This window comes from Pelophylax lessonae (assembly GCF_965119305.1).
Source record: "Pelophylax lessonae genome assembly, chromosome: 2".
NCBI lineage: Eukaryota > Metazoa > Chordata > Amphibia > Anura > Ranidae > Pelophylax > Pelophylax lessonae.
Window position 1 is genome coordinate 161,123,219 of NC_138769.1, and position 27,288 is coordinate 161,150,506.

At 45.2% G+C, this 27,288-nt stretch overlaps 1 protein-coding gene across 1 annotated transcript in view; it reads left to right on the top strand.

Moving 5' to 3' along the window:
- The window catches only part of VPS37D (VPS37D subunit of ESCRT-I), a 58,545-nt gene extending 31,621 nt beyond the window's left edge, over positions 1–26,924 (top strand). The window contains exons 3-4 of the mRNA XM_082246024.1: positions 1,745–1,827; positions 25,543–26,924. Of these exons, the coding sequence (XP_082102150.1) occupies positions 1,745–1,827; positions 25,543–26,334 (875 nt within the window). The 3' untranslated portion in view covers positions 26,335–26,924. The remainder of the gene's footprint in view (positions 1–1,744; positions 1,828–25,542) is intronic.
- Positions 26,925–27,288: the final 364 nt, after the last annotated feature.

A 27,288-nucleotide genomic window follows, 5' to 3' on the forward strand; every position in this document is an offset into this window, starting at 1 on the left:
CCAACAAGTGACTAACAAGTCACATGACACCGGGGAGGGAAAATGACTAATTGGGCCCAATTTGGATTTTTTTTTTTTTTAGGGGCGTTCTCACTTTTGTTGCCAGCGGTTTAGACATTAATGACTGTGTGTTGAGTTATTTTGAAGGGACAGCAAATGTACACTGTTATACAAGCTGTACTCTCACTACTTTACATTGTATCAAAGTGTAATTTCTTCAGTGTTGTCACATGAAAAGATTTAATAAAATATTTACAAAAATGTGAGGGGTGTACTCACTTTTGTGAGATACTGTATTGTGCATTATGAGTTGTATGTTCTATAAACAGTTTTTTTATTGTGTTATTTTCTCATACTCTTGTATGAGAAGAAAATGTTAATGTGAACCTGTCTGGATGCCCAGTAGTAGTGACATTCAACTGGATTTGTTTTGTAATGTTGACATTTCGCTACTTGGCCCCAAGTAGCTTGTTCAGCTGAGGAGGCTTCTTGTGTGAGTAGCAATACATCTTCAACATTTCAGAACAAGTCCAGTTGAACATCACTTTTCTTTTTTTTTACTAGGTATACTATGACCTGAATAAATACACTGCACAGACAACCTGTCAAGAATGGGATGTGGGACCTACCAAAGCTAAATAGTTTTCAAATATATGGGCGCCCAGATTTTAAAGCTTAAGTTTAGGTAATTATTTAATTTTTTTGCTACAACTGCAGTCATATAACCTAATTGTAATACACTTTATCCCAGGCCCTGCAGGCTGATGGTTCCTGTAGAAATCTTCTCTCCTGGTCCTCTTCACAACACTGAATTTCCAGCTCTGAGGGGGGTTAATGGCTTTGGGTCAAAAACTGAAGTACATTGAAAGTCCCCTCAGGACTGTCCACTCCTCCATTGATAAAGGTTTTTGCATTGTTTTCACAGAATGCAACACATCCTGTTAATTAATGGAGAGGATCCTATCATTCATCCTCTTTTCCCCTATTCACAGAACATATTACATACTGCCAAAACAATGCTAAAACTTTTATCAATGAAGGAGGGGACAGAAAGGGGTGGACGCTCGTTGGGACTTTCTTCAGTGTTAGACCCAAAAATATTAACCCCCTTGGAGCTGGATGTTCAGTGTTGTAAAGAGGACCATGCATCGCTGGAGAAAAGATTGCAACAGGAACCATCAATCTTTGGGGATGTGGGATATACCGCATTACAGGTAAGTTATGTGACTGCAGCTATACCAAAAAAAAAATAACTCAATTTCAGTTATATAACTAACTGATCCTGGTTTCACTACCTAGTGCATAAATGAGCAGGAACAAGGAAGCAGCCAATGAAATCTGAAAGATTATTCATGTCATTGACTTGTTAGGTAGTAAAGCCAGAAACAGGATAATCATCCTAGAGCTTCTACTTTAATTAATTCTGCGAATTGTACTGATTCCATACAGTTCATAGTAATATTTTTTTTTGTATCTGAATGGGGAAAACCTTGAAGCTGCATTGATAAAATATAAATGTTACATATGTACTTGATAAGTCCCCCAGTGCATTATGTTTAAAAAATCAGTAGGTCAGTCCTTCAGAAGTGCAACACAGCCATTTCCTCCTCTTGTAGATAACACATCACCCTCAAAGCCTGCCAAATGTTTTGTAATGTGATCAATAGAAATGAGTCATTGGAGCTAGTGTGAAAGCCCCAGTACAGTACACCAAAGAAAATAATTCTTTCTTTCTCTTTTCCAGAGTGCCTCTTGCAGGAATGTAATCCACATGTTGCACTCAGCCACCTGCAGGAGGAGCTGCAGAGCACCGAGGCAGAATGTGAGGTCAGTGTTCTTTTAAGTAAAAGGAACAAAATGTAATTGATTATAATTGTGTGTCTCCTGCAGGACATGTCTGAAGGAAGGTCTTGTTAGTGCCAGTTTTTCTATGAGGAAATTTAGCTAAGATGCCTAGAGCCTGGTGGATGAGAAGGGTGCCCAGCTACACCATTCATGACCCTGATGTAAATAGGGGAATAGCATAATTATTCAAAGCTGTGTACTTGCTAGTCCTTCACAAGGGAAGATGAACTTGTAGGCAGCTGGTGTTTGATGAAGCAGTCCATGGCAGTACAGACAAGTATTGTGGCTTCACTGTGCCTATTTCATCAAAGTCAAGTAAAGAAATGGGGTGGGGGGAGGGGCAAGGATGCTGTAATGCAAATGGGGTGGCTTCTCTGTGAATATTACAATCTATATCAACGTCCGTTAAAGAAATGTGGGACTAAAGATGCTTCAGTGCAGAAAGGATGGCCGTTATGTGCCTATTGCAATACTTATTAATGTCCATTGAAAATATGGGGGAGAGGTGATGCTACTTTGCCTAGGACCCCTTTCTGTATTAGTCTTTCTCAGGGTCTTGTTGCCCAGAATATATTATCTAATTCTGCTCTTCTGTACTACTACACTGGAAACATAAAGGTGACTGTGATTCCCTTGTCCCTTCGTTATGGAAGAGGCTTCATCCATCTTGGAATTGAAATAGTAAAGGACTCCAAATGTTATATGTACAGAATACACATTTGATTGATGTGTTTCCGAAATGGAATAGGATATTTATATAAGCAAAGTTAATCATCAAAATATTTGAATGTATCTGCTGATTTATGCCATGGCATTGGTTTACCACAAAATAGGTTGAATGTTATTACCTACACTTCTCATTTCATTAAAAAAATCTACAAATCAGTTTATGAAATGGTCAAAATAAAAAAATGTGCAAAACACTTTTTTCTTAATCCTTGATTAAGGGACACAGAAGGAATTCTGACACAAATGGGTTATACTTCCATCTTTAGGAGAATTGGACAATGGCAACTGAAAAACATTAGTCAGCAAGAATAACCTCTCCTACTTCTACCGTGCTTCAGTTTCTTGCTGGTGTCTTAGAAGATTTGACATTTTTTTTTCTCTCCTGAGCAATTTTTTTTTTTTTTTATCCTTTTGATAACATTTTTTTAATCAAGATTCTTCATTTACTGCAGTGCCAAGAGAACCCCCCCCCCCCACCCCTGTTCCTGAATCCTGTTATGTTGACAATGCAGGACCTGCCTTTTGTGGTGCTCTCCAGATACCCTGTTTACTACGTCAATTGGCCACAGAGCACTATATAGATCTAAGACCTTGACACAGCTGTCTGAATTTATCCTGTCCCTGAAGACTCCCTTTGGAGCATGTCCACTGGAGGGACGAAAACTATTTGGAATGTTATCTTTTCACTGAGTCCTGCATTGGCACTTTCTGGTATCCTACTGCTGTGTCATTAGCTGCAGGGCGCTCTCGAGACCACTGCTACAATAAGCTGAATTAAGTACACTGCCCTGTGTATGCGTGTGCAGCATTTATTTGCCTCTTTCACCTTTTGGCATAAGAAAGATCATCGTTCGCTTCCCACAAGGGGAAGTCAGTCATTCCTCACTGCTACCTACAATGACTTGGTCACAGAAGGTCATGCTTCTGTAGTGGTCATGGTTCATATGTGGGAACAATGAAATGGGAACAAAACACTTGTTTTTGTACTTTAAATGCCCACAAATATATTCAGCGCTCAATGTAAACGCTCACTTAAGTCCAAGAGTGTTTTTGGTGGGATGATGAAGCAGAAAAAGTTGGTTCTGCAGCTTCTATAACAGATATGGGACCGATCCAGTACATGTACATGTAAGAAAACAGAGTTGCAATGGTGAAGGAATCAGTAAAAAAAAGTTTTATGTTTATTGGTAAACACATAGCACACTTACATCAGAGTTGCCTGTGTTGGGCTCAGAGTGCACAAGGGAATTGTGTGTGTACTGCCACACACCTGGTGGTACACTCACAATTACCTTCTGCACTCTGAGACGAACACAGGCAACTCTGATCTAAGTGTGCTTTGTTTTTACCCATAAATGTGGTACTTTGTTTTTTTTTTAACTGATTCCTGCACCCTAGTGCCTCTGTTTTCTTACATGTACTTAGGACCGCTGATAGCAGGGGAACACCAGTCCTCTTGTAGGGGGCCCGAGCACACAGGGGGGCCCACACAGGGAGGGGGATTAGTGATGAATGACATTTACAGAAATCTTCCTCCAGCAGCTCAAAGCTGATCTCTCCCCCTCTTCCTGCTAAAAAAGAGAAAGTTGTCACGAATCCCCCACCCTGTGTGGGCCCCCCTCCCAGCTCTGGCTCTAATATTGACTCTGCTCCTGAGTTTGTTATCTCTGTAACTTGTTTCTCTCCCTGCAGTTCTTCCTATACTCCTTGTCCTAGCCTGTATATTTTATTCATCTGTCTCCCTGACACAGTCACAGCTGATCAGCTGCATTCCCATGGGGTGAAATTTACTGATACACTGGTTCCATAGCTTCCTGTTATCTTGTCTCAGTGCATTTTAGTGTGTTTTATGTGATTGGGCTTCCCACTCCTCTCCCCCAGACTGCTTCCTGATCCATGCAACTTTGCTTCTTCTCCCCTTCACTGTCAGTTCCCTCTGCATCCTTGTATCAACGCCTTCTATTTAACCATTCACTAACTGATGTGGCAGTAGTAAACTCCATTTTGTATCTTGTATCTACAGGTAAGCCTATAATAGGGCTTACATGTAGGTACAGTGAATATCTCCTAAACATAGCAGCCGTTGATAGCACCAGCACATGTGCACTGTGCACTGAATGGACAGCATATCATCCATTGAGAAAGATGTGCTGTGACCATGACTCCCACGCTTATACGTGTGAGTTAAATCATTGCAGTTTGGCCAAACGACTGGGGCCCAAGAACCCAGAGAGAAGACCAGACGAAGATGGAATCCCTCTTAGTAATGACAGCACACAGTTGGAGAGATCTGTTTTTTAGGTTAGAAAAATATAATTAAGGTACTCTGACTGTGTGAAGGAGGGGTTTGGGTTGGAGCTACCTGTCATTCTATGGGGATGCAGCGCCTGTACAAACCACAGGCCCTAATTGGACAGGTGTGCAGTTGAGCGGTCTGCAAATGCACACTGTCTGTATTCGGGCTGTCCACCTGCATCCCCACACCTGTCAAATTAAGACCTGCAGCGGTGTTCGTACAGCTCCAAGTGGCTCAGGCCACATAAATGAACCACTAATTCACACTGTACAGATCACAGCACCCATGTGCATGAGGCCCAACACCTCATTCACACACAGAGATTTATTTATCAACTCAGTTTTATCCTTTAGATTTAGCAGAACTGGTTCTGCGGGCCTTTCCATCACCATCCACTAACACATAGCTCCCAACTGTCCCTGATTTCGAGAGACTGTCCCCAGGGCCGGATTAAGAGCATCATGGGCTTGGTGCTGAGGATTTTGAAGGGCCTTAAGGGCCGTGCCTTGGCATGCACCCAGAGGAGGAAGGGTGCAGCCATGCATGCCTAATTCAACATGGGATGCTGTCTCTGAAGCCCATAAACACATCCATGCATCGGCAACTGTTTCTCCTTGTCCGGCCTTCGTGCTGTGTGGGAAGGTTCTGAGGGAGCTGCCTGGGGAAGCGAGCATAGAAGCCAGACTTCTGTGTTTACAAGTGACAGAAGAGCGGTAGCAGTGAATATGGCCAACCCGGGGCCTATATAAAGGTAGGGGCCTGGAGCTGCAGCTCCAATAGCCCCTACGTTAATCTGGCCCCGACTGTCCCTAAGTCCCTCTGTCCCTCTGTCCCTCTTTTCTTCTCATTTGTCCCTCATTTTAGTCTGATCTATATAGTTCCATATAAAATGCACTTGTTATCTTTAAAAAAAAAGTGTTTCCTAGTGCTAAAAGTTCTAAATTGCTGCATTTGTATTTTTCGAAAGCCAGTATAAAGGAATAGTAGGGGTAAAAAAAGAAACAAAAACACATGGGTTTAACCAATAATTTTTTTGTATAATTCTCCTATAGGGGCCTGGCAGGGGGTGTGTCCTATGGTTTCATACTTTTGATAATAGGTGTTCCTCATTACCATCTCAAAAAGTTGGGAAGTATGACTAACAGCTTTGGGGCAGCCTATTGCTCTCCTCTTCTTAAATCTAAAGCCAAACGGCTAGATTGTTGTCCCCTACTTGAGTCCACATAGCCCTTAGAGTCCTCCCTATCTCCTTCCTGCATGGCTCCCCTCTCTGCATTATGCAGGGAGGAATTTTCAATAACTATGTCGGTATTTATCATTAAAAACTGTCTTGATTGCTGACTCAGAATGCAGGGGCCACAGTCCTCTGTCTATGCCTTCTCCAGAGCTTGTCTCTGATTTGCCCTTTAATTGCTTCTGCACACACAGCTGCATCTGAGTTTACCCTATCCTTTTTGATCATTTTGTGCCTGAGGAGATTCAGTATTCTTCAATAACTCCTAGGCTTAAAGATACAATTTACGTTCTTATTGACGCGGTGTGCATGTCTAGGTTTGAGCAACCTGCGTCTGAATGCTCCAACGTTACCAGTCAGGTCTCCCTTAAAAGTTCCCAACCAGTCAAAACCTTTCTGGGTACATACACTACAGCCAGTTTCGTAGTGACTGGTTCCTTCCTGCCAAGCTATTTTCCTCTCAATATTTTTTGCAAAATATCCTATTGAGGAGAAGTGGACCCTTTCCTTAGTGGACCTGGCCATTTCCTACCTTAACAAAACTCTGACCATTCCTGTTGAGGACATTTAGGAGTTTAAAACCCAGTTGAAAATGATCGGAAACCGTTTCCAAGTTCCTCTTTTCCCTAGCAGGCTCTGCCTGCTTTGTATCTCGCTATTGCAGTTATGTCCATTTGCCAGACCTTGGGGATTTGGACCATATATATGTCTAAGTAAGTTGAAACTATCTTAAATAATCGTTTGGTTTTGTCTGTTACCCTACCTTACAGTTTTGAAGCTCCTCATACATGTGTGAAGGACTTTTTTGGCCTAAATGTTTGTCAGCTGAGCAGTAGTTTGAAAAAATGCTTCCTGTATAAGTCCTTTGAGACAGCCTCTTTGGTGCTTCTGTGGACAGCTTTAAAGGTGTCACTGGGAGAAAGAGTACCCTTTTACTTCGGCAAAAGAAAGCTAAGGTTCAGGCTGGAAAACCTTCTTCCTTTGGATTAAGAAGTTCTTTCATTTCTTTTAGGCTGGGTTCACACTTTCCCTGCATCCAATTTGCATGTTAGGACAGTGTGACCTTCTCTCAATGGAGCCGGTTCACACACTTCTGGGGCGGCCGCGTTCCGCACTGGAAAAGGGTCCTGTGCTTCTTCTGGTCCCTTTCAGGTCCGAATTCAGGAAAAAATTTGAACCTGATTGGCACCTGAAATGGTGAACAGAGACACACCGGGCCCCCTGCTGTGAGCCGCTGCCGCAGCTAGTGTGAATCCAGTCTTAGACCAAGTCCAGCATTATTTCCTTCGCAAACCTTGGAAACTAAAGCCTCCAAACCTGTGGGCAAGTCTTCATCACAATGAGGAGGTGCCCCACTTCTAAAAGTGGGGAGACATCTGTTGGCCTTTGCAACCACCTGGACCGAGTGCATATCAAATGCATGGGTGAGCAGTGTGGTGTCCAGGGGCTTTAAGCTAGAACTTCAAGCGCCTCAACCCTAAATCAATTAATCCTTTAATTCAGGTAAAAAAGTTCTGTGTGGAATCTACCTGGTCAGTCACTGCTTACCTCCTTCTGGGGGACTTTCTAGCCTCTGTGGACATTAAGGATACCTGCTTGCATGTCCTCCTCTTTTCAGTCATCAACAATACCTACTTTTTACTGTGGGCACGCATCACTACTCGCTTGTTGCCTTTCCCTTTGATCTGTTCACTAAGGCACTAGCCCCTGTGCTAGTCTTGCTATATTCACAGAGCATCCCAATAGTTAGATACCAGGATGACCTCCTACAGAGAAAACAGTCAACACAGACTTTATCAGTCAATATCTAACAAATTATTCAGACTCTGTTCAGACAATCAGTTTGAACTCCAGTAGTCAGTGCGGGAACGGACTCGTCGCTTGGAGCATCTAGGTCTCATTCTACATACTACTCATTCCAAACTTTATCCTCTCTGCTCCCAGACCAGTAGCTATCCAACTCTCTGCTTTGGTGTGAGGGCTCCGGGCTTGATAGCCTCCTTCAAGGCAGTTCTATATGCCCAGTTACACTCCATATTGTTGCAACTCAACCTTCTGGCTATATGGGACAAGAAGTAACTGTCTCTCGATTTTCCTTACACCCGTGATCAGGTTATCTCTGGCCTGGGGGCTCACAGATCCAGCCCTGGAAGTGGGGAAATCCTTCCATGCATGGAAGATTCTCACAATAGATACCAGCCTGGGGAGAAGGCCTGGACACTCTTTCAATGCAGGGAACTTTGTCACCAAAGGTAGTTTATCTCTTAATTAACATACTGGAGTCATGAGCAATTCTGTTATCCCTTCAATGCTGGCCCTCTTGATTGCGGGGTCATCTGACCCTAGATTAAGTTGGACAAGTCTCACAGCTCAAAGAGCAGCCAACTAGATTCTGGCTTGGACAGGACTTCACAGTCCAGCCCTGTCTGCTATAGACATTCTAGGCGTGCAATATTGGCAGTTAGATTTCCTCAATCATCAACATCTGGACTCAGCAGAATGGTCTTTTTACCCAGATGTGTTCCAAGACTGCTGTCGCAGGCGGGCAACACCAGACATGGACCTCTTGGCTTCGAGATTCAACAACAAACTGAGCAGGTTTGTCCCCAGGTCCAGGGAACCTCTAGCCATTGCAGTGGATCCTCTAATGACTCAGTGGGATCAGTTCAACCCGTTCAACATCTTTCCTCCCCTGAACCTTCCTCTTTGTTTGCTGTGCAGGATTGAGATGGAGGATATATTTAGATCATAATTATCGCAATGAACTGGCCTAGGCGGATGTGGCAGACACTCTATGGGCTCTTTCAGATCACATGGATCTTTTGTCCTAAGACCTGATTTACCACCCTGCTTCAAAGCTGCTGCCTTTAACGACATGGCTGTTCTAACCGATAGTGTGCCTGTTTGATTCCGTTATTCCTATACTCCTAAATGCTAGGAAATCCATCTCTTGCAAGGTTTACCATTGCATTAGGAATTTGTGCTTTGCATTGCACCAAGTAAGACAATTCCATCCCAGGAAATATTTTGTGGTTCACATCTTGACCTTTCTCCGGCCTGCTCTGGATCAACAATTTGGTCTTGAGTACTAATATACAGGGCCGCTGATCAGTGTTGGGGTAGGTACTCAAAAAATGTAACTAGTTACTAGTTACTTCTGTAAATTGTAACGAGATTACTTTACTAGTTACTGCATTTGAAAAGTAACTTCACTACTTATTACTTTACCTTCCTCTTTCTTAATTGACCGTGTAGAAGAAGATACATGACACTCTTTCTGCATAGAGTTTATTGTATAAACACAGGCTTTGGGAAACATGAGAACAAAACCTGAAAAAACAGAATAAAACATAAAGTGCAACAAAAAGTCATAAACTTCATCCCTCTCTATTCTTCGAAATAACGATTGTATCGCACGGCTTGGGTAACGCAGGAAAGCGCATTCCTATAGCCTAGTAAAGTAGTGTAGTTACCAATATTAGTATTGTAACTAGTTACGTTACTTCGTTACCAAAAAAGTAATGTAGTTACTGTAATCAGTAACTTTGTAACTAGTTACCCCCAACACTGCCACTGATAGGGCAGTACAACCAGCCCTGCTGTACCGGGCCCGGGCTCCATGAGCTCAACTAGAGGCCCGGGCTGCTTTAAAGTTAACTTCTGCCTAAATAAATAGAAAGCCTTTAAATCCCAACCCCCGCTCCAATTTGCTTACCAGGGCGTATAAATATATTTTCTTGGGCCCCATGAGGTCAACAGAGGGGCCCAGGAGGTGATAGCAGAGGAGGGACTTTATTTCCATTTTTGGAGCGTAGGCACACTATCCTTGCCGCATGCTGCACTGTATGAGATAAGTAGTTCTGGCCACCCACTGCCTACTATGTCTTTCCTGATGGAGTGATTAACCACTTGCCAACCGCCGCACGACTATCTACGTCGGCGGTCAGCCCCTCACAGGCAAAGTGACGTAGGGCTACGTCGCTTGCTTGTGAGGGTCTAGGGAGCGAGCGCGCGCCCCCGGAGGCGTGCTCCCGCTCCCGCGTGGTCACGGACCCCCCCCGCGCTTGTGACTGGCGGACCCGATGTCCGCCGGCCACTCTGCGATCGGCGGGGGAGAGGGAGAAAGTCAGGCGGCTTGTGTAAACAAGCCACCTGTCATTCTCCTCGGTGTAAAAACACTGATCACACGGATCTACTATGTAGATCCGTTGATCAGTGTCCTTACAGCTCAAGCCACAGCCAATCACAGTAGAAAGCACGCTCCTAGGGACACACACAGCCCCTCCCTCTCAAATAAAGTTAACCCCTTCACTACCAGTGTATTTTTACAGTAACAGTGCATATGTATAGCACTGATTACTGCAGTAATGTCACTGGTAACCCCAAAAGTGTCAAAAATGTCAGTCAAGGGTCCGATCTGTCCGCCGCAATGTCGCAGTACCGCAAAAAAAAATCGCAGATCGCCGCCATTACGCGTTAAAAAAAAAACAACAAAAATGACAAAAATCTTTCCCTTTGTTAGTAAACGCAATAACTTTTACGCAAACCAATCAAAATACGCTTTTTGCGATTTTTTTTACAAAACATAGGTAGCATAAAACAAATTGGCCGAAAATGTTAAAACATTTTGATTTTTACATTTTTTTTGGGGGAATTTCATATAAAAAAAGTGAAAAATATTGCTATTTTTGCAAAATGTACGCTCTTTTTTTGTTTATAGCGCGTGATCAAAAAATCGCACAGGTGATCAAATACCACCAAAAGAAAGCTCTGTTTGTGGGAAAAAAGGACGCCAAATTCGTTTAGGTACAGCGTCGCATGACCGCGCAATTGTCCGTTAAAGTCACGCAGTGCCGAATCGCAAAATACCCCCTGGTCAGGAAGGGGGTAAAATCTTCCGGGGCTTAAGTGGCTAATTTGTACATCACTCTCAGTAAATGGCGTGGAGTGAGGAAGAGACTGATGAGAGATGGATAAGAGCGCTCAGCAGTGCACAGACAAGCGGCACGCACTGCACACAGTGACACTGACAGTTCTATGGAAGAAAGGTACAGCTCCCAGACTGTGTGCTTATAATCATAATCATTATGATGATCACAGCACAACATGTACTTTATGGCTCTGGCTCTGTGTCACATGGCTGCTGGGTGCTGACTTTGTTAACTTATGGCCATACTGATTGTAACACAGTACACCCTTTACAAAGTCAACAGCCATGTGACACAGAGCCAGAGCCATAAAGTACATGCTGCGCTGTGATATCATAATGATTATGATTATAAGCATGAGTTGCTAGTTCACACTTGTGTTTGGAAGGGAAAAGGGGGGTGGGAGGAGTAAGAACGTGCAGCTGAGCCATGTTTTTACCCCCCCCCCCCCCACTACCACCGCTCCCCTTAAATAATCTTTCAACCAAGCTTTTCAATTAGGTCCACCTGTCAGCTTTACATGCGGACCTGATTGAATGTTCCATGTAGGTCTACGGGGGTTTGGATGTAAATGGACTTGTGACCATTTACACCCTCCTTCCTCTGGGTCTGCGCAGGTCTAGAAAAAAAAATTGAATATTTTTCCAGACCTAAATGTTATAGATCAAAGCTAGCATGATGTAAATGGATATGAGTGCATTTACATCTGGCCACCCATAGAGACATTACAAGTCATTCATAGATGGGGCTATTGGTTGGCACGATTTTGGGGCCCGAACCCATTGTGGATCAGTTTGGGCTAGGCACTTCAAGGTCCTATGGGTCCTGGGTTCTGACTTGCAAAGAGGTTCAGGACTTCTTGACGCTATGGTCCTCAACAGACTTTACCCCTTTAGAAAAACACTTGAGGGTTCTAGGTGCAGGGCCACTGATAAGCCAGTACATCAGCTTAGCAGGGAGAGCCCGAGCAGCCTCGCAGACAGTGCAGAAAATGGGGGCTTTCAAAATACACCCCCCGCTCATTCCGCTCCTACTAGCTTAGGGGGTGTTATATACTACATGCAATTCCAGGGCCCGCTTCTGATTATGGGATGGTGGAGGCGAAGCAGTTGAGGGACTTTTTTTTCAATTTTGGGCGCATGCGCGTTTCCACGCATGCTCCGCATGTTGCTGGCTGCTGTGCTAAAGTCCCGGATGCCTGCCACTGTGGCTGCCCATTGCCTACCCTGACGGAGTGATCTTCCTCTGCTCAGGTCCCCACTCAGTAGCCAAGATCAAGAGGCTTATGTGAGGTGGGTGGCAGCAGCAGTGGCAAGGAGAGACAGCTTACAGGGAGCAGAGGGAGCCAGACTATATCGAGGGTGAAGCACATATAAGCTGCGGGTTTAGTAAGTTTCCTAAGTAAATTATTTACTTTTTTTCCCACAGGTTTTTTATTTTTAATTGTACTGCGGCATGGAGAAGGGGCCTTAAGTAAATAAGCATACTTTGCTTTGTAATATAAGACCCACTTAAACTAGTTTTGCTAATCTTAGCTAAAATTGCAGAATGTATTGAAGCCATTGCATCATGTGCCAGTAAAGCAACTAGCATTTTCGAAAGCAATGGTCAGCAATGGCTGATTACAAATTTCTGTAACCACTGTATTTCTTTAAGAGAAAATGCCTGTGTGATAAGGTTCTGATGGCAGTAACAATTTTCCAAACGGAAAAGAGCAATGCATGTTGTGAGCCTATAGATCTCCATCTTCTGCTAGTTATACTGACTTTGCTGTATGCTTTGTAAACAGATCAGCGATCTGGGTATTTCGTGTCACTGCAAAGCAAGGAGAAAAACCAGACTGTTCTGTTAGTAAAAGCAGCACATATTACATATAAGGCAGGGTCTTGGGCGGGACCAGGGACGGAGTTGAGGGTGGGGCTAAAGGGGGCCCCGTCAGGTAGGATGTACGGGGCCCCATGATTTCTATCAGCGGCCCTGCTAATATACTGTAGGTCAGATATTCTCTAAAGTGAATCTTTACCAAAGGCTGCTTGCCTCTCATTCCTTGGTAAAAGCCTGTGTTCAGGGTGTTGCTCATATAGGTCCACCTGTGACTCCATGGGATTTCAACCTAGGTTTGTCAGCTCTTAAAAAACTGTACTTTTAACCTATCCACTATATTCTTCTGCCTACTTTCACAAGGCACAAAAACAGCCTTCATCATTGCTATTACCTCTTTGATTTACTTTTTTCCTGTGCAAAATAGAGACAAGATTGTCTTGAGACCCATGGCCTCCTCTCTCGCCAACGTAGTTTCTTCCTTTGACCTTAACCAGGACATTGTACTTCCATTTCAGTAAGGTACTTCAGTACATCCTACGAAGATTTCCATTGTTTGGATATGGCACAAGCTCTTCAAGTTCATCTCCTGGCTGTGGCTTCTTTCAGACTGACTCTTTTTGTCATTGCTCAGGGTCCCCATAAGAGACCAAATGCCTTTCATTGTACCATTTCTAGGCTTAGGCCACTCCTCATTTAGGCCTTTAGACTTAAAGCGGAGATAAAATCCATTTTGGGCCATCTGCTTGCTAAGGGGAACCTGAAAAAGAAATGTATACTGGCGATTTTTTTTTTTTTTTGGTCACTTACCTTATTATAGAAGAAAATATACTCACCTTCCTTCCACTTCCTCCCTCTGTGGCCGCGGCCCGCGCCGTCACTTACGGTTTGCGATGATTCCTGGGATCTGAACGTCATCGCTCCCAGGAATCAGTGCGCCTGCACCGGCCCCGCTCGTCACTTCCGGTGCAGGCGCGGCATTCACTGCTAAACAGCATTCAGAAACTGGTTTAGAGTTTTGAGATCCAGAAAAGGTCTCACATCCCCACTTGGTTTGGGGATTATGAACAGGTTTGAGTAAAAACCCCTGAACCTTTCGTTCTCCGGAATCTCTTTTATCACCTTTTGAGCCCTCAGCTGGTCCAATGCCAGAAAGAGAGACCTTCTTTTTAGGGGATCTGAGGCTAGCATGTTGGAAACAGTTCCTTATAAATCAGGCCCATTTATGCTGTATAGAGCATGTGTGGCGTGGTACGTGGTATCCACGTGCACGCCATAGCATTCAAAACCGCCCTCCATGCGGCGTACGCCGGTTTTAAAAAGCAAAGTTTCTCGCGAGGCGCGAACAGCTCTTCGCCACAGACACACCATCAAGGCAGGAAGCTAATATGCGGGCGCTTATGCACCAAAGCGAAAACAGCAACCACATGGGGTCAGAGCAGCTTAGGCTGAATCTTGTTTGTCACAGCTGATACCTTTCAGGTGATCAGCCCAGGGCAAGAAAACAGTGTAATGTCAAAAGGCAAAGAAATAATGTTTTAAACATACTTTGCATTAAACCTGCCTGTTACGCTCAGCACTCCGGGCCCCCTGCTGGCCTCGGAGCGCTCACAGCGTGTGTCCCCAGGTGGCGCTCCTGTGTCTCGGCGTGTGCATCCCCGCTCTCTAGGGCACACACGCACCGGGACTCTTAGATCTAAAGGACCAGTTCACAGGTGATTGATGCCTGGTCCAAACTGGTTATTAAGGGTTAAGGGTTGTGAGAGGCAGTGCTGACTTAATTAGGTTTCACCTGTGCACTACCCATAAATACCTTCTCCTCCCACAACTTCCTGCTGGATCTTTGTGCCTTGTGCCTCTGAGAAAGCGTTCCCTACTGAGTTTGTTTGCTTTGCCTGTTGCCGAACCCGCTGCTACCGACTACTCGCCTTTGAATCTCTGCCGCCTGCCCTGACCTCTGCTACGTCTGACTACGCTCTTGCCTACTCCCTGTGTACCACGCCATATCAGCTGCCAGAGAGATCGAGTTGTTACTAGGGGACACGACCTGGTAGGTAACTGCTTAGAACCGGTCCTCTAGTACAACCCACGCCATCGCCTCTCTGGTCCAGAGGATCCACTATCAGTCCTGCCGGTTCGTGACAGTAAGATCCGGCCATGGATCCCGCTGATGTTCCGTTGCCAAGCCTAGCGGACCTCACCACCATTGTGGCCCAGCAAGGTCAACAGTTGGCCCAGCTGGCCGCTATGTTGCAGCAGCTCCTGCCAACTCAGCAACAGCCAGCTCCTCCGTCAGCATCTGCTGCACCTCCCACACCAGCGGTTGCCACCGGGTCCAGAATCCACTTGTCTCTGCCGGACAAGTACGACGGAGATCCTAAATTGTGCCGAGGGTTCCAGTCTCAGTGCTCTCTTCACCTCGAGCTATTGTCTGACCAGTTTCCGTCTGAGCGAGCCAAGGTAGCCTTCATCCTCAGTCTGCTCTCCGGGAGGGCCCTGGCCTGGGCTACACCGTTTTGGGATCGCGCTGATCCAGCCACCGCATCTGTCCAGAATTTTTGTCAGGAGTTCCGTAATGTTTTCGAGGAACCTGTCCGGGTTACCTCCGCAGAGACTGCCTTGCTAAACTTGTCCCAAGGAAGTTCTACCGTGGGTGATTATGCCATCCAGTTCCGTATCCTTGCCTCCGAGCTGGACTGGAACAATGAAGCTCTTTGTGCCACTTTTAAGAAGGGACTCAATAGTGACATCAAGGACGTCCTTGCTGCACGTGACCTGCCTACTACCCTGAGTAACCTCATCTTGCTGGCCACCAGGATCGATAAACGTTTCTCCAAGAGACAAGAGGAACTCCATCTTGAAAAGGAAAGAGCTCGTCCTAAACGCTACCCTCGTCTGGCTCCTGTGTTCCAGCGTCCACCTCCACTTGTCTCTGGGTCTTCCACTGTGGAGGCCATGCAGGTGGACCGGTCTTGCCTGTCCCCGCAAGAACGAAGCCGTCGTAGAGACGAGAACCTGTTTTTGTACTGCGCTAGTACTGAGCACTTCCTTAAGGACTGTCCTCTTCGTCCCCCACGTTCGGGAAACGCTTGCACCTAGTGAATGTGGGAGAGGCATTACTAGGTGTGGATTCTTCCTCTCCACGTCTCATCATACCCGTGCAGTTGTTCCTTTCGTCCAAGCCCTTCTTCTCTGCTGCAGCCTTCTTGGACTCCAGTTCAGCCGGCAACTTCATTCACGCCTCCTTGGTCGACAAGTACCGAATTCCTATAATCCGTCTTCCCAAGCCGATCCTCATTTCTACGGTCAACGGGGAGAGACTCTCTGCTACGGTACAATACCGTACCCAGCCTCTGCAGATGGACATTGGGGCGTTACACACAGAGACTCTGGAATTTTTTGTTCTTCCCTTTTGCTCTTCCGAACTCCTGCTGGGTCTACCGTGGTTGCAACGCCTTTATCCTGTCCTGAATTGGTCCACCAGTGAGATTTTGCGTTGGGGTTCCTCCTGCTCTGACCGGTGTCTCAAGCCTGCTCCTATCAAACGGGACCCGCTAGTTCCTCCGCCACCAGGTCTCCCCAAGCCTTACCACAGTTTTGCGGATGTCTTCTGTAAAAAGCAAGCTGAGACTCTTCCTCCTCACAGGCCTTATGATTGTCCTATTGACCTGTTACCTGGCTCTACTCCACCTCGGGGCAGAATTTATCCTCTCTCACCACCAGAGACTCAGGCCATGTCAGACTATGTACGTGAGAATTTACAGAGAGGCTTTATTAGGAAGTCTTCTTCCCCTGCTGGAGCCGTTTTTTTCTTTGTGTCTAAAAAGGATGGTTCTCTCCGCCCCTGCATTGACTATAGAGGACTCAATAAAATTACCATTAAAAACCGTTACCCTCTGCCTCTGATCTCTGAGCTGTTTGACCGTCTCAGAGGAGCCAAGATTTTCACCAAGCTGGATCTCCGCGGGGCCTGCAACCTGATACGCATTCGAAAGGGAGACGAGTGGAAGACCGCTTTTAACACCAGGGACGGCCATCTTGAATACTTAGTGATGCCCTTTGGGCTCTGTAACGCTCCTGCAGTCTTCCAGGAGTTCGTTAACGATATCTTCCGGGACCTTCTTTACACTTGTGTAGTAGTATACCTGGATGATATCCTTATCTTTTCCTCTAATTTGGAGCAACACCGAGTCCATGTCCAACAAGTACTCACCCGTCTCAGGAGTAATCGCCTCTATGCCAAGATTGAGAAGTGTCTGTTTGAGCGTTCCTCCTTGCCCTTCCTGGGGTATATCATCTCTGCCCAAGGACTTCAAATGGATCCTACCAATCTCTCAGCGGTTCTGGACTGGCCACGCCCCTCTGGCCTCCGAGTCATACAGAGGTTCCTGGGTTTCGCCAACTACTACAGACAATTTATTCCTCATTATTCCACCCTGGTGGCTCCCATTGTGGCCTTGACTAGAAAAGGTGCTAATCCCAAAACCTGGCCTCCTCACGCTGAAGAGGCCTTCCAGTCCCTGAAAGCCGCCTTTGCTTCTGCACCTGTTCTGTCCCGGCCAGATTCTTCCAAGCCATTCTATCTTGAAGTGGATGCATCCTCAGTGGGAGCCGGAGCTGTGCTAACTCAGAAGTCATCCAGAGGCAAGACCATAACTTGTGGCTTCTTCTCTAAAACCTTTTCCTCCGCCGAGAAGAATTACTCTATTGGGGACAGAGAACTGCTGGCAATTAAATTAGCCCTGGAGGAATGGAGACATCTTCTCGAGGGTGCTCCTCACCCTGTGATCATCTTTACGGACCACAAGAACCTAGCCTACCTCCAGTCAACTCAAAGACTAAATCCCCGCCAAGCCCGTTGGTCCATCTTCTTCGCCCGCTTCAATTTCCAGATTCATTTCTGCCCAGCTGCTAAGAACATCAGGGCAGATGCCCTTTCTCGCTCTTCAGATGTGGTGGGCGACATACCCACTCCTCAACACATTATCCCTCCAGAATGTCTCATCTCGGTTGCTCCTGTGGACCTGCGCCTTCTTCCTCCCGGCAAGACCTACGTTCCTCCTCGTCAGCGGTTACAAATTCTCAAGTGGGGCCACGCGTCCCTTTTTGCCGGTCATCCTGGAATTAAGAAATCTCTTCAGTTAATTTCCCAAAGATATTGCTGGCCCTCTCTGGAGAGAGACGTCACAGAATTCGTCCAGTCCTGTGTGATCTGCGCTCGTGACAAAACTCTTCGTCAGAAACCTGCGGGTCTTCTTCTGCCTCTTCCTGTTCCTGAGACCCCTTGGTCACACATCGCCATGGACTTTATCACTGATCTTCCCTCCTCCCATGGTATGACGGTCATCTGGGTCGTGGTGGACCGATTTTCGAAGATGGCTTACTTTGTGTCCCTGCCTGGTCTCCCGTCCGTGCCTCAGTTGGCCAAACAGTTTTTTCTACACATCTTCCGCCTTCACGGCCTTCCCAGACACATCTTCTCGGACCGTGGGGTGCAGTTCGTATCCAGATTTTGGAGGGCTCTCTGTGGTCAGCTCGGAGTCAAGTTGGACTTTTCTTCCTCGTATCACCCTCAGTCCAATGGCCAAGTAGAACGGGTGAACCAAATTCTGGGAGATTATCTATGCCATTTTGTGTCCTCCCATCAAGATGATTGGTCGGATTTACTCCCTTGGGCGGAGTTTTCTTATAATTTCAAGCAATCTTCTGCCTCCAATAAGTCCCCATTTTTTGTGGTCTATGGGCGTCATCCTCTGCCACCTCTGCCTCGGACCTCTGCTCCCTCTTCTGTACCAGCTGTAGAGGACCTCCTTCAGGACTTCTCTTCTATTTGGCGAGAGACCCACTCATCCCTCCTCAAGGCCTCGGCCCGTATGAAGTTCCAGGCCGATAAAAGTCGCAGAGCTCCTCCAGAATTCAGTCCTGGTGACAAAGTGTGGCTCTCCTCGAAGTTCATCAGATTTAAGGTTCCAAGTTACAAGTTGGGCCCTCGTTACTTGGGTCCCTTTAAAATCAAGAGCCGCATTAATCAGGTGTCCTACCAGCTCCATCTTCCTCCCTCTCTCCGAATCCATAACTCTTTCCATGTCTCCCTCCTCAAACCTGCTATTTTTAACCGCTTCTCTCCTAAACTTCTTTCTCCCACCCCTGTCGCTGGTACCTCTGATATTTTTTCGGTCAAAGAAGTCCTAGCGACCAAGGTCATGCGGGGGGAAAAGATTTTTTTTGGTCGATTGGGAGGGCTGCAGTCCTGAGGAGAGATCTTGGGAGCCGGAGGAGAACATCCTGGACCGCAGCCTCATCCGTGAGTTCCTGGGTACCAAAAAGAGAGGGAGACCAAAGGGGGGGTACTGTTACGCTCAGCACTCCGGGCCCCCTGAGGGCCTCGGAGCGCTCACAGCGTGTGTCCCCAGGCGGCGCTCATGCGTCTCGGCGTGTGCGTCCCCGCTCTCTAGGGCGCGCACGCACCGGGACTCTTAGGTCTAAAGGACCAGTACACAGGTGATTGATGCCTGGTCCAAACTGGTTATTAAGGGTTAAGGGTTGTGAGAGGCAGTTCTGACTTAATTAGGTTTCACCTGTGCACTACCCATAAATACCTTCTCCTCCCACAACTTCCTGCTGGATCTTTGTGCCTTGTGCCTCTGAGAAAGCATTCCCTACTGAGTTTGTTTGCTTTGCCTGTTGCCGAACCCGCTGCTACCGACTACTCGCCTTTGAATCTCTGCCGCCTGCCCTGACCTCTGCTACGTCCGACTACGCTCTTGCCTACTCCCTGTGTTCCACGCCATATCAGCTGCCAGAGAGATCGAGTTGTTACTAGGGGACACGACCTGGTAGTTACCGCCGCAGCAAATCCATCCCGCCTTGCGGCGGGCTCTGGTGAAGACCAGTAACTGCTTAGAACAACCCACGCCATCGTGGGTTTTATTCTCTGCTAAAAAAATAGTACAACCCACGCCATCGCCTCTCTGGTCCAGAGGATCCACTATCAGTCCTGCCGGTTCGTGACACTGCCACAACAAGATGTGTACATAGTCTCATGCAGAGACACACATGGCACTTGTCTCTGTTATCCTATTAAGAGGAACAGTGCATAAAATATTTACAATTATGCCAGCAATTTTTACCTTCATGGTTTGCTTGTATGTGTATATATTTTAAATTGGACTCACCAGTCCTGCTTCGGGATTCTGCTTTGAAATAGGAATCCAATCTTCACTCATCACGGCGAGCTTTGTCTTGGCGACCTTGAAGGACTGGGTTCCCTTTTTTTTTTAGAGGGGTCACGGCCTTGGACCTGTAGAGCACCCTGCATGGAGCGCCTTTGGGGTTTGGTATTCCAAGGGTCCAGATCCCAGGGTCCAGCGCCTAAAAAGGACAGCATTACAGGCAATACCTTGTATCTGCTTCCCGAGGCTCAGGTAACTTTTAAGTCCATTGACTGTTTTAGATGGATCTGATAGCTAACCCCTTAGATTCAGTGATCTCTGATCAGGGTATGTAGCATATCTTCTTTCTTCTTTTAAGAGAAATGTGGAGAGACTCTCCACAGTGACCACAACCTTTAGACACTGGCAAAAAACTGAGGTACTTCCTGTGTGGGAGGGGTTATATAGGGGGACATCATTTCTTAATGGTTGTCCTTCACCTGTAGGTCGCTAAGTAACCCATATGTTATGGTTTATGGTTCTGTGTCCCCTGATGTAGGAAGAGAAAATACCAAATTTAACTTGTAAGCAACAAATGTCAGAAAAAGGCTTAGTTTTTACGTGGTGGAACTGCCCTCATTTACAGACCAAAGTTTCCTTTCTAAAAAGAACGAAATTATACAATGTTTAATTGTTTTTGATAGAAAATTACTTTTTTTTTATTTGTATTTTTTTTAGCAGAGAATAAAATGTTGCAATATTTTTATTGTCACACTGTATTTGCGCAGCAGTCTTTTAAAAGCATTTTTTTAGGAAAAAATACACTTCAATTAATTAAAAAAAAAAACGAAACAGTAAAGTTAGCACAATTTTTTCCATAATGGGAAAGTTGATGTTACGCTGAGAATTGTGCTCTTTATTCCAAGAATAAAAATCAGGATTCTCATTTTATCCAGAATCGTGCAGCTCTAGATACAGGACAGTTCCAGTGCAGTAGGCACTGGATACTCATGAGGGTAAAAGCTGCTGTATTCGGCTATAAGCATGGCCAATGTTGTTTACCATAGGGTGATTTTACTGTGGCAGTACAGTTGTGCATACCCTGGTAGACATTTGGACATTTTGGTAGTAATATTGAAAATATGACTAATAATTAAAAAAAAAACTTTTATTTAAAGTAATACTAAAGTTGTTTTTTTTTATGTTTAAAAATAACAAACATGTCATACTTACCTGCTCTGTGTACTGGTTTCGCACAGAGCAGCCCAGATCATCCTCTTCTCAGGTCCCTTGCTGGCGCTTCTGGCCCCTCCCTTCTGCCAAGTGCCCCCACAGCAAGCAGCTTGCTATGGGGGCACTTGAGCCAAACCACAGTTCTGTGTGTCCATTCAGACATGAAGCCGCAGCCAAGCCCCTCCCCCTCTCTCTCCTCATTGGCTCACTGACTTTGACAGCAGCAGGTGCCAATGGCACCCACTGCTGTTTCAGCCAATGAGGAGGGAGAGTCCTGGAAAGCCGAGCCTCCTGTGCAACATCGCTGGATCTAGATGGGCTTGGTTAAGTATTAGGGGGGCTGATTTTTTAAATTAATGCATAAAAAAAACCTTCTGCCTTTAGAACCACTTTATTGATAGTGAGCATATGAAGCCATTTATTATCACATAGTAGTTTGACATTTTTTTAAATCCTAATGATGACCGAAATCACTCAAATGGCCCTGATCAAAAAGTTTATATACCCAGGAATGTTTAGCTTTGGTACAGACACACAAGGTGACACACACACAGTTTAAAATGGCAATTAAAGGTTAATTTTCCACATCTGTGTTTTTTTTATTTTTTTAAATTGCAATTAGTGTCTGTGTATAAATTGTCAATGAGTTTTAGCTATCACATGAATACACTGAGCAAGCTGGATACTGGGCCATGGAGAGCAGAAAATAACGGTCAAAAGACCTGCGTAACAAAGTATTGGAAAGTATTGGAAATTTATAAAGATAGAAAAGGATAAAGAACGGTATCCAAAGCCATAAAAATTTGCCAATAACTACTGTGCAATCACTTATTAACTACTTCCCGCAAGCTGACGTAGCTCTAAGTTAGCTCGGAGAAATGGTTGTACCGGGGTGATGCCTGCAACTAGCGGCATCATCCTGGTACCTTTTTTTTAGAGCCGGTGGTCAGCTTTCAGGTGGTAATGGCCAATGCGGGAGCCGCTCGGCCGTCACCCCAGCGAATGGGAGGGGACCCCCTACCCCTCTCTGCCGCCTTCTACGGCTCTGCCCAGGTCTCCTGTCCCACAAGGAGACCCGAGGAACCAGCCAGCACGTCCACCGGCTGGTTGGAGGTCCCGATCAAAGCCGGATTCAAATTGATCGGGTCTCTAATGTAGTAATGACGTCACGTCCAGGTTACTCTGCGGCTAAAGCGCCAAATTTAAAAAAAGTGACAGTATTCAAAAATGCTGATTTCGGAATTTTGGATACATTGAAGTGCAGTGGAGGGGTCTGGGGTCTTTTAGATCCCTGGTCCCTCCATAAAGAGTACCTGTCACTGCCTATTACTGTCACAAGGGATGTTTACATTGCTTGTGACAGCAATAAAAGTGATCAGATTTTTTTTTTTTTAACTGTGCTAAAACCAAAAAAATCTAATAAAATAAATAGGAAAGAATTTTTTTTTTTTAAAGCGCCCCGTCACCATGAGGTCGCGCACGAAAGAAAACGCATATGGAAGTCGCGCCCACAAATGAAAGCGCTGTTCAAACCACACATGTGAGGTATCGCTGCAATCGCCAGAGCGAGAGCAATAATTCTAAAAAAAAGAGCTACTCTGTAAGGCTCCATGTACATGGGACGCTGGAAATGGCCGTTTAGGAGCAGTTGGGCGTTTTTTTCAGAAGCCCCTGAACCCATCTACATTTTATCTTATCTGTCCATGTACACCAGGTCGTTTACAGTCATTTGCAGGCAGTTGCGTTCAGGGACTGTTTTTAGAACGCAATTATTTGCGTTCGAACGTGTGTCTCCCGGGGTTTCTAAAGCACAAACGCGTCTGAACGCGCCCGAACGCGTCTGAACGCGATGACCCGCGTTTAGCGTTCGCGTTTTTCCATTTTAAAAGGGAATCATTTTTATGACCTCTAGGAACGCTTCTAAATGCAAACGCTCGCAAACGCTGCTAAACGCCCGCTAAATGCGGGTACAAACGCGACTGAACGGACGTTTCAAACGTCCTAAAAATTCCAGCATTCAAAGGGACTTTTAACAACGTCCCGTGTACATGGAGCCTAACTCTAAACTGGTAACCGTTAAAAATGTTTAAAGCGTCGCCTATGGAGATTTTTATTGACTGTAGTTTGTCGCCATTCCGCGGGTGTGCACAATTTTAAACAGTAACATGTTAGATATCCATTTACTCGGCGTAACATCATCTTTCACGATATATAAAGACAATGGGTTAACTTTACTGTTTAGTTTTATTTAAATGCAGTGAAATGTATTTTTTCCAAAAAATGGCATTTGAAAGACCGCTGTGCAAATACCGCGTGACAAAAAATATTGCAACGACTGCCATTTTATTCTTTGCTAAAGTCTTTGCTAAATATATATATATATATATATATATATATATATATATATATATATATATATATATATATATGTAATGTTTGGGGGTTCTAAGTAATTTTCTAGCTAAAAATACAGATTTTAACTTGTAAACAACATGTGTCAGAAATGGGATAAGTCCAGAAGTGGTTAAGAAGTGGGAAATTTGGGGATCTCTTGATACCGAGCCAAGGTGAGGCATGTCAAGGTGTTGGGCATATTGCGTGTGTCACCTTGTGTCTGTAACAAAGCCAAACAGTCCAAGGTATGTACTTTTATTCAGGGCAATTTGGGTGATTTCTGTTTATCATTCTGTTTTAAAAAGGAGCCAAACAACTATGTGATAATAAATGGCTGCATATCATCACTATCCTTAAATAAAATAGTTTTTTGGCATGATCAGTCATATTTTTAATTATAGTTCTAAAATTTCACAATTTCTGTTTGGGTACTTTTGAACACAACTGTATAATCAGAAAGCAAATATAAAAATTTCTGCAATCTCTCCAAACCCTCTCAACCCAAGCTGCTGATAAATATCGGAATGCTATTAAAAACACTATATACATCATACAGCGCTACTTCAAATTAAGTATATAGAAAATTATTAATCTAGACCATGGGTGTCCAACCTTTTGGCTTCTCTGGGCCACATTGAGTGTAGAGAAATGTTCTTGGGCCGCTTATAAAATATATACTATAGTTAAGGTACATAAGTAATAAAATGCCGCCGCGCCCCCGCACTATTTTAACACAACTAGAGATCAAATGAAATGGAATCAGTATACAGAGGTTTACTTGTTCTGAGAGATATTAAAGGAACACTCTAACCACCATGACCACTTCAGTGATTTGAAGTGGTCATGGTGGTAGGAGTCAGAAACACTGCACATGTTCACCCCCCCCCCCCCTTCCCCCTCAGAGGCATTCTCTGCCTACAGTTAGTTGGAAGCCGCTGTGGCCATGCCCCCGACCCGACTTCCTTCCTCCCCAGCAAAAAAATAAAATTGTCAGGGGTCAGTGGGCCGCATTACCTGCGGTTCTGGACCGCATGCGGCCCCCAGGCCGCAGGTTGGACATGCCTGATCTAGACCATAATGTTTACAACCAAAATTAGCGCATTAAATCATTACATCAATGTTTCAAAAAATATAATTCATGACAAAAAATGCTGTGCAAATTAAAAAAGGTGCATCACATCAATACATCTATTTATTTTTATTTTTATTTTTTTTATTGAACTAATGATGATTAAATTATCACGCACCTTTATTGATTTGCACAGCATTTTTTAATGTTGGTTCCTATATTTATTGATGTATTGATTTAATGCACTTCTTTTGATTATATGCATTATTGTTTTTTTTTTAAATATTTAACTTTGAGTAGTGCTGTATGTTGTATAAAGCTTATAATAAACATCTGGATTGGATTAGTATGGATGGAAACCAAGTGATAAGTATACATTTATTTACATTTATACAGTCTTCAATACCAGCTGTATCAAGGGCATTTTAGAGCTATTTTTGACCTCGTTGACATTTGGACCTCATGAATAAGAACATCATGTGGTTCCAATTCAGGCTAATTTGATGCATTAGGGCAGGGGTGTCAAAACCTCCAGCTGTTCAGGAACTACAATTCCCATGAGGCATTGTAAATCTCTGACATTCACAGAGATAACTAGGCATGATGGGAATTGTGGTTCCTGAACAGCTGGAGGGCCATAGTTTGGACATTAGGGAATTCTCTATATGTGAGCATGCTTTATTTTAAGTTTACTGATAAAAGCATTACAAAATGTGTTATTATTCGTAATAAGTCAGGTTTTACTTGCATATAGTTTCATATTATGTTGATATGTTCTACTTTTTTCTCTCTGATTGTATGTTGACTTCTTCTGACCCTGTTATGTCTTCTATCAACCACAGGCCCTCTCTCAGCTGTTCCTCGAGGGCTCCCTCCCTCTCCTTGTTTTCCTGGATTCTTACCACTTGCTTCGGGCTCAGTGTCACATCCGCAGGATCCAGAATGAGAAGATGCTTGAGCTTCTGGGAGAAACTCTTGAACAGGACACTTCAGCCCCAAACCAGGAACTGCCTCCTGATCGGGAAGTTTCCCCACAACCTGCCAAATTACCCTCTGACCAGAACCTGGCTCCAAAGTCGCAGGAACTTCCCCCACAGTCCAGAAAACAGCCCCCCAAGCAGGCCTTGCCCACCCCTCAATCCACCAAAATGCCCTCTAACCGGGATCCTCAAATGAAGCCTCGTGATGTGGGTCCAGGGGGAAAACAGCCTTCTCGACCCCGAGAACTGCCCATCCAAACCAGCAAAGTGCCCCCTGAAAGGAAACTGACTTCCAATCCCAAGGAAAAGCCCCACAACCCCAGAGATCAGACCCCCCAGGCCTGTGCTCAGTCTATCCCTTCCCCTGCTGCCCCCTCACAGATGCCCCCGGCTGTATTTCGTCTGCCTCCTCTGCCATGTGGGATGGGGCCTGCTTTGTTGATCCCAGCGGAGGTGCTGTCTCCTTTTCAGGGTCCAAATGCCCAGTCCCCAGGATGTGTGCCACCTCTGGGGCGATCTAACGGTCAGCAGCAGCAGCCACCTCGGGCTCCTCTGCGTTTCATCGCTCGCATCTACTTCCTGAGCACTCGGCACCTAAGGGTGCTGTCCAGAGCCCAGCGGCAGCAGCAGCAGCAACACCCTCCAAAGCGATAAGTGGGGGGTTGCGGGTGGACAAGGGAGTGGGGCAATTTATGGGACGGGGGACAGGGTAGTTGTCTGTGAGCCTGTGGGTGAGTATGGCTGTGTGATTCTTCTGCAGACATTGTTCTTTCGAAGGAACTGTCCAAGCAGGATGTTCGTCTGATTCTTTTCAAGGTATGCATGGTGTGTACATGTGTGCAGGTGTAGGCTGGCTCCAAGTGAACTTATTGCCTGTATAGAATGTAACTGAATGAGTCATTTCGTTTGGCGCGCAATGTGTATGTGAATGCTGTGTATTCAATACTTCCCTCCTGGTTGTTTACTGTGTATCAAAAAATGAGTGTCTGTGCAGAATCACTGTGTATTCTGTGCCTGCCTGATGTTTTTAGAGTAACCCATATGGATGTTGAATTTGTGTGAATGCAAAGCATGTGTGCATTGCCACTGGACATTATGCATATGTGATCTATATGTATGATGGTCATAAGTCTGTACTTAAAAGGTCACGTTAACTAAAAGGGAATGTTGCCTTTATAGGAGGAGACTGCTGGGCTGTGCCTCTGGCTGGATTCTTTTTTCTCTAGGGTAGATCTCCCTGCCATATTTCCACGCTCTTGGAGTTTTGCTACTCCTGTTGTATTTGGTATAACAGGAAAAAAAACGATGAATCAGGTGGGAAGAGTAATGGTTTCAGCAGTTGTGCAGTCCTGGGATTTAAAGCACAGAGAGAGATCTTAAAGTGGAAGTAAACCCCCCTATCGTTTTCAGCCAAGGAAGCTGCCATCTTAGCCTCTGTTTAATTTGCAACTGCCTTGATGCTGCACATGTGATAAGTTATGCCACCAGCTATTTGATGGTCTGACAGTTTGGTTGAGAGGACAACCAATGTGACAGCTAGCATTTCCGGCATGCCGGGAATATTAACTCTTTTTTGAAACTATCAAATCGATGGGTTTACTTCCGCTT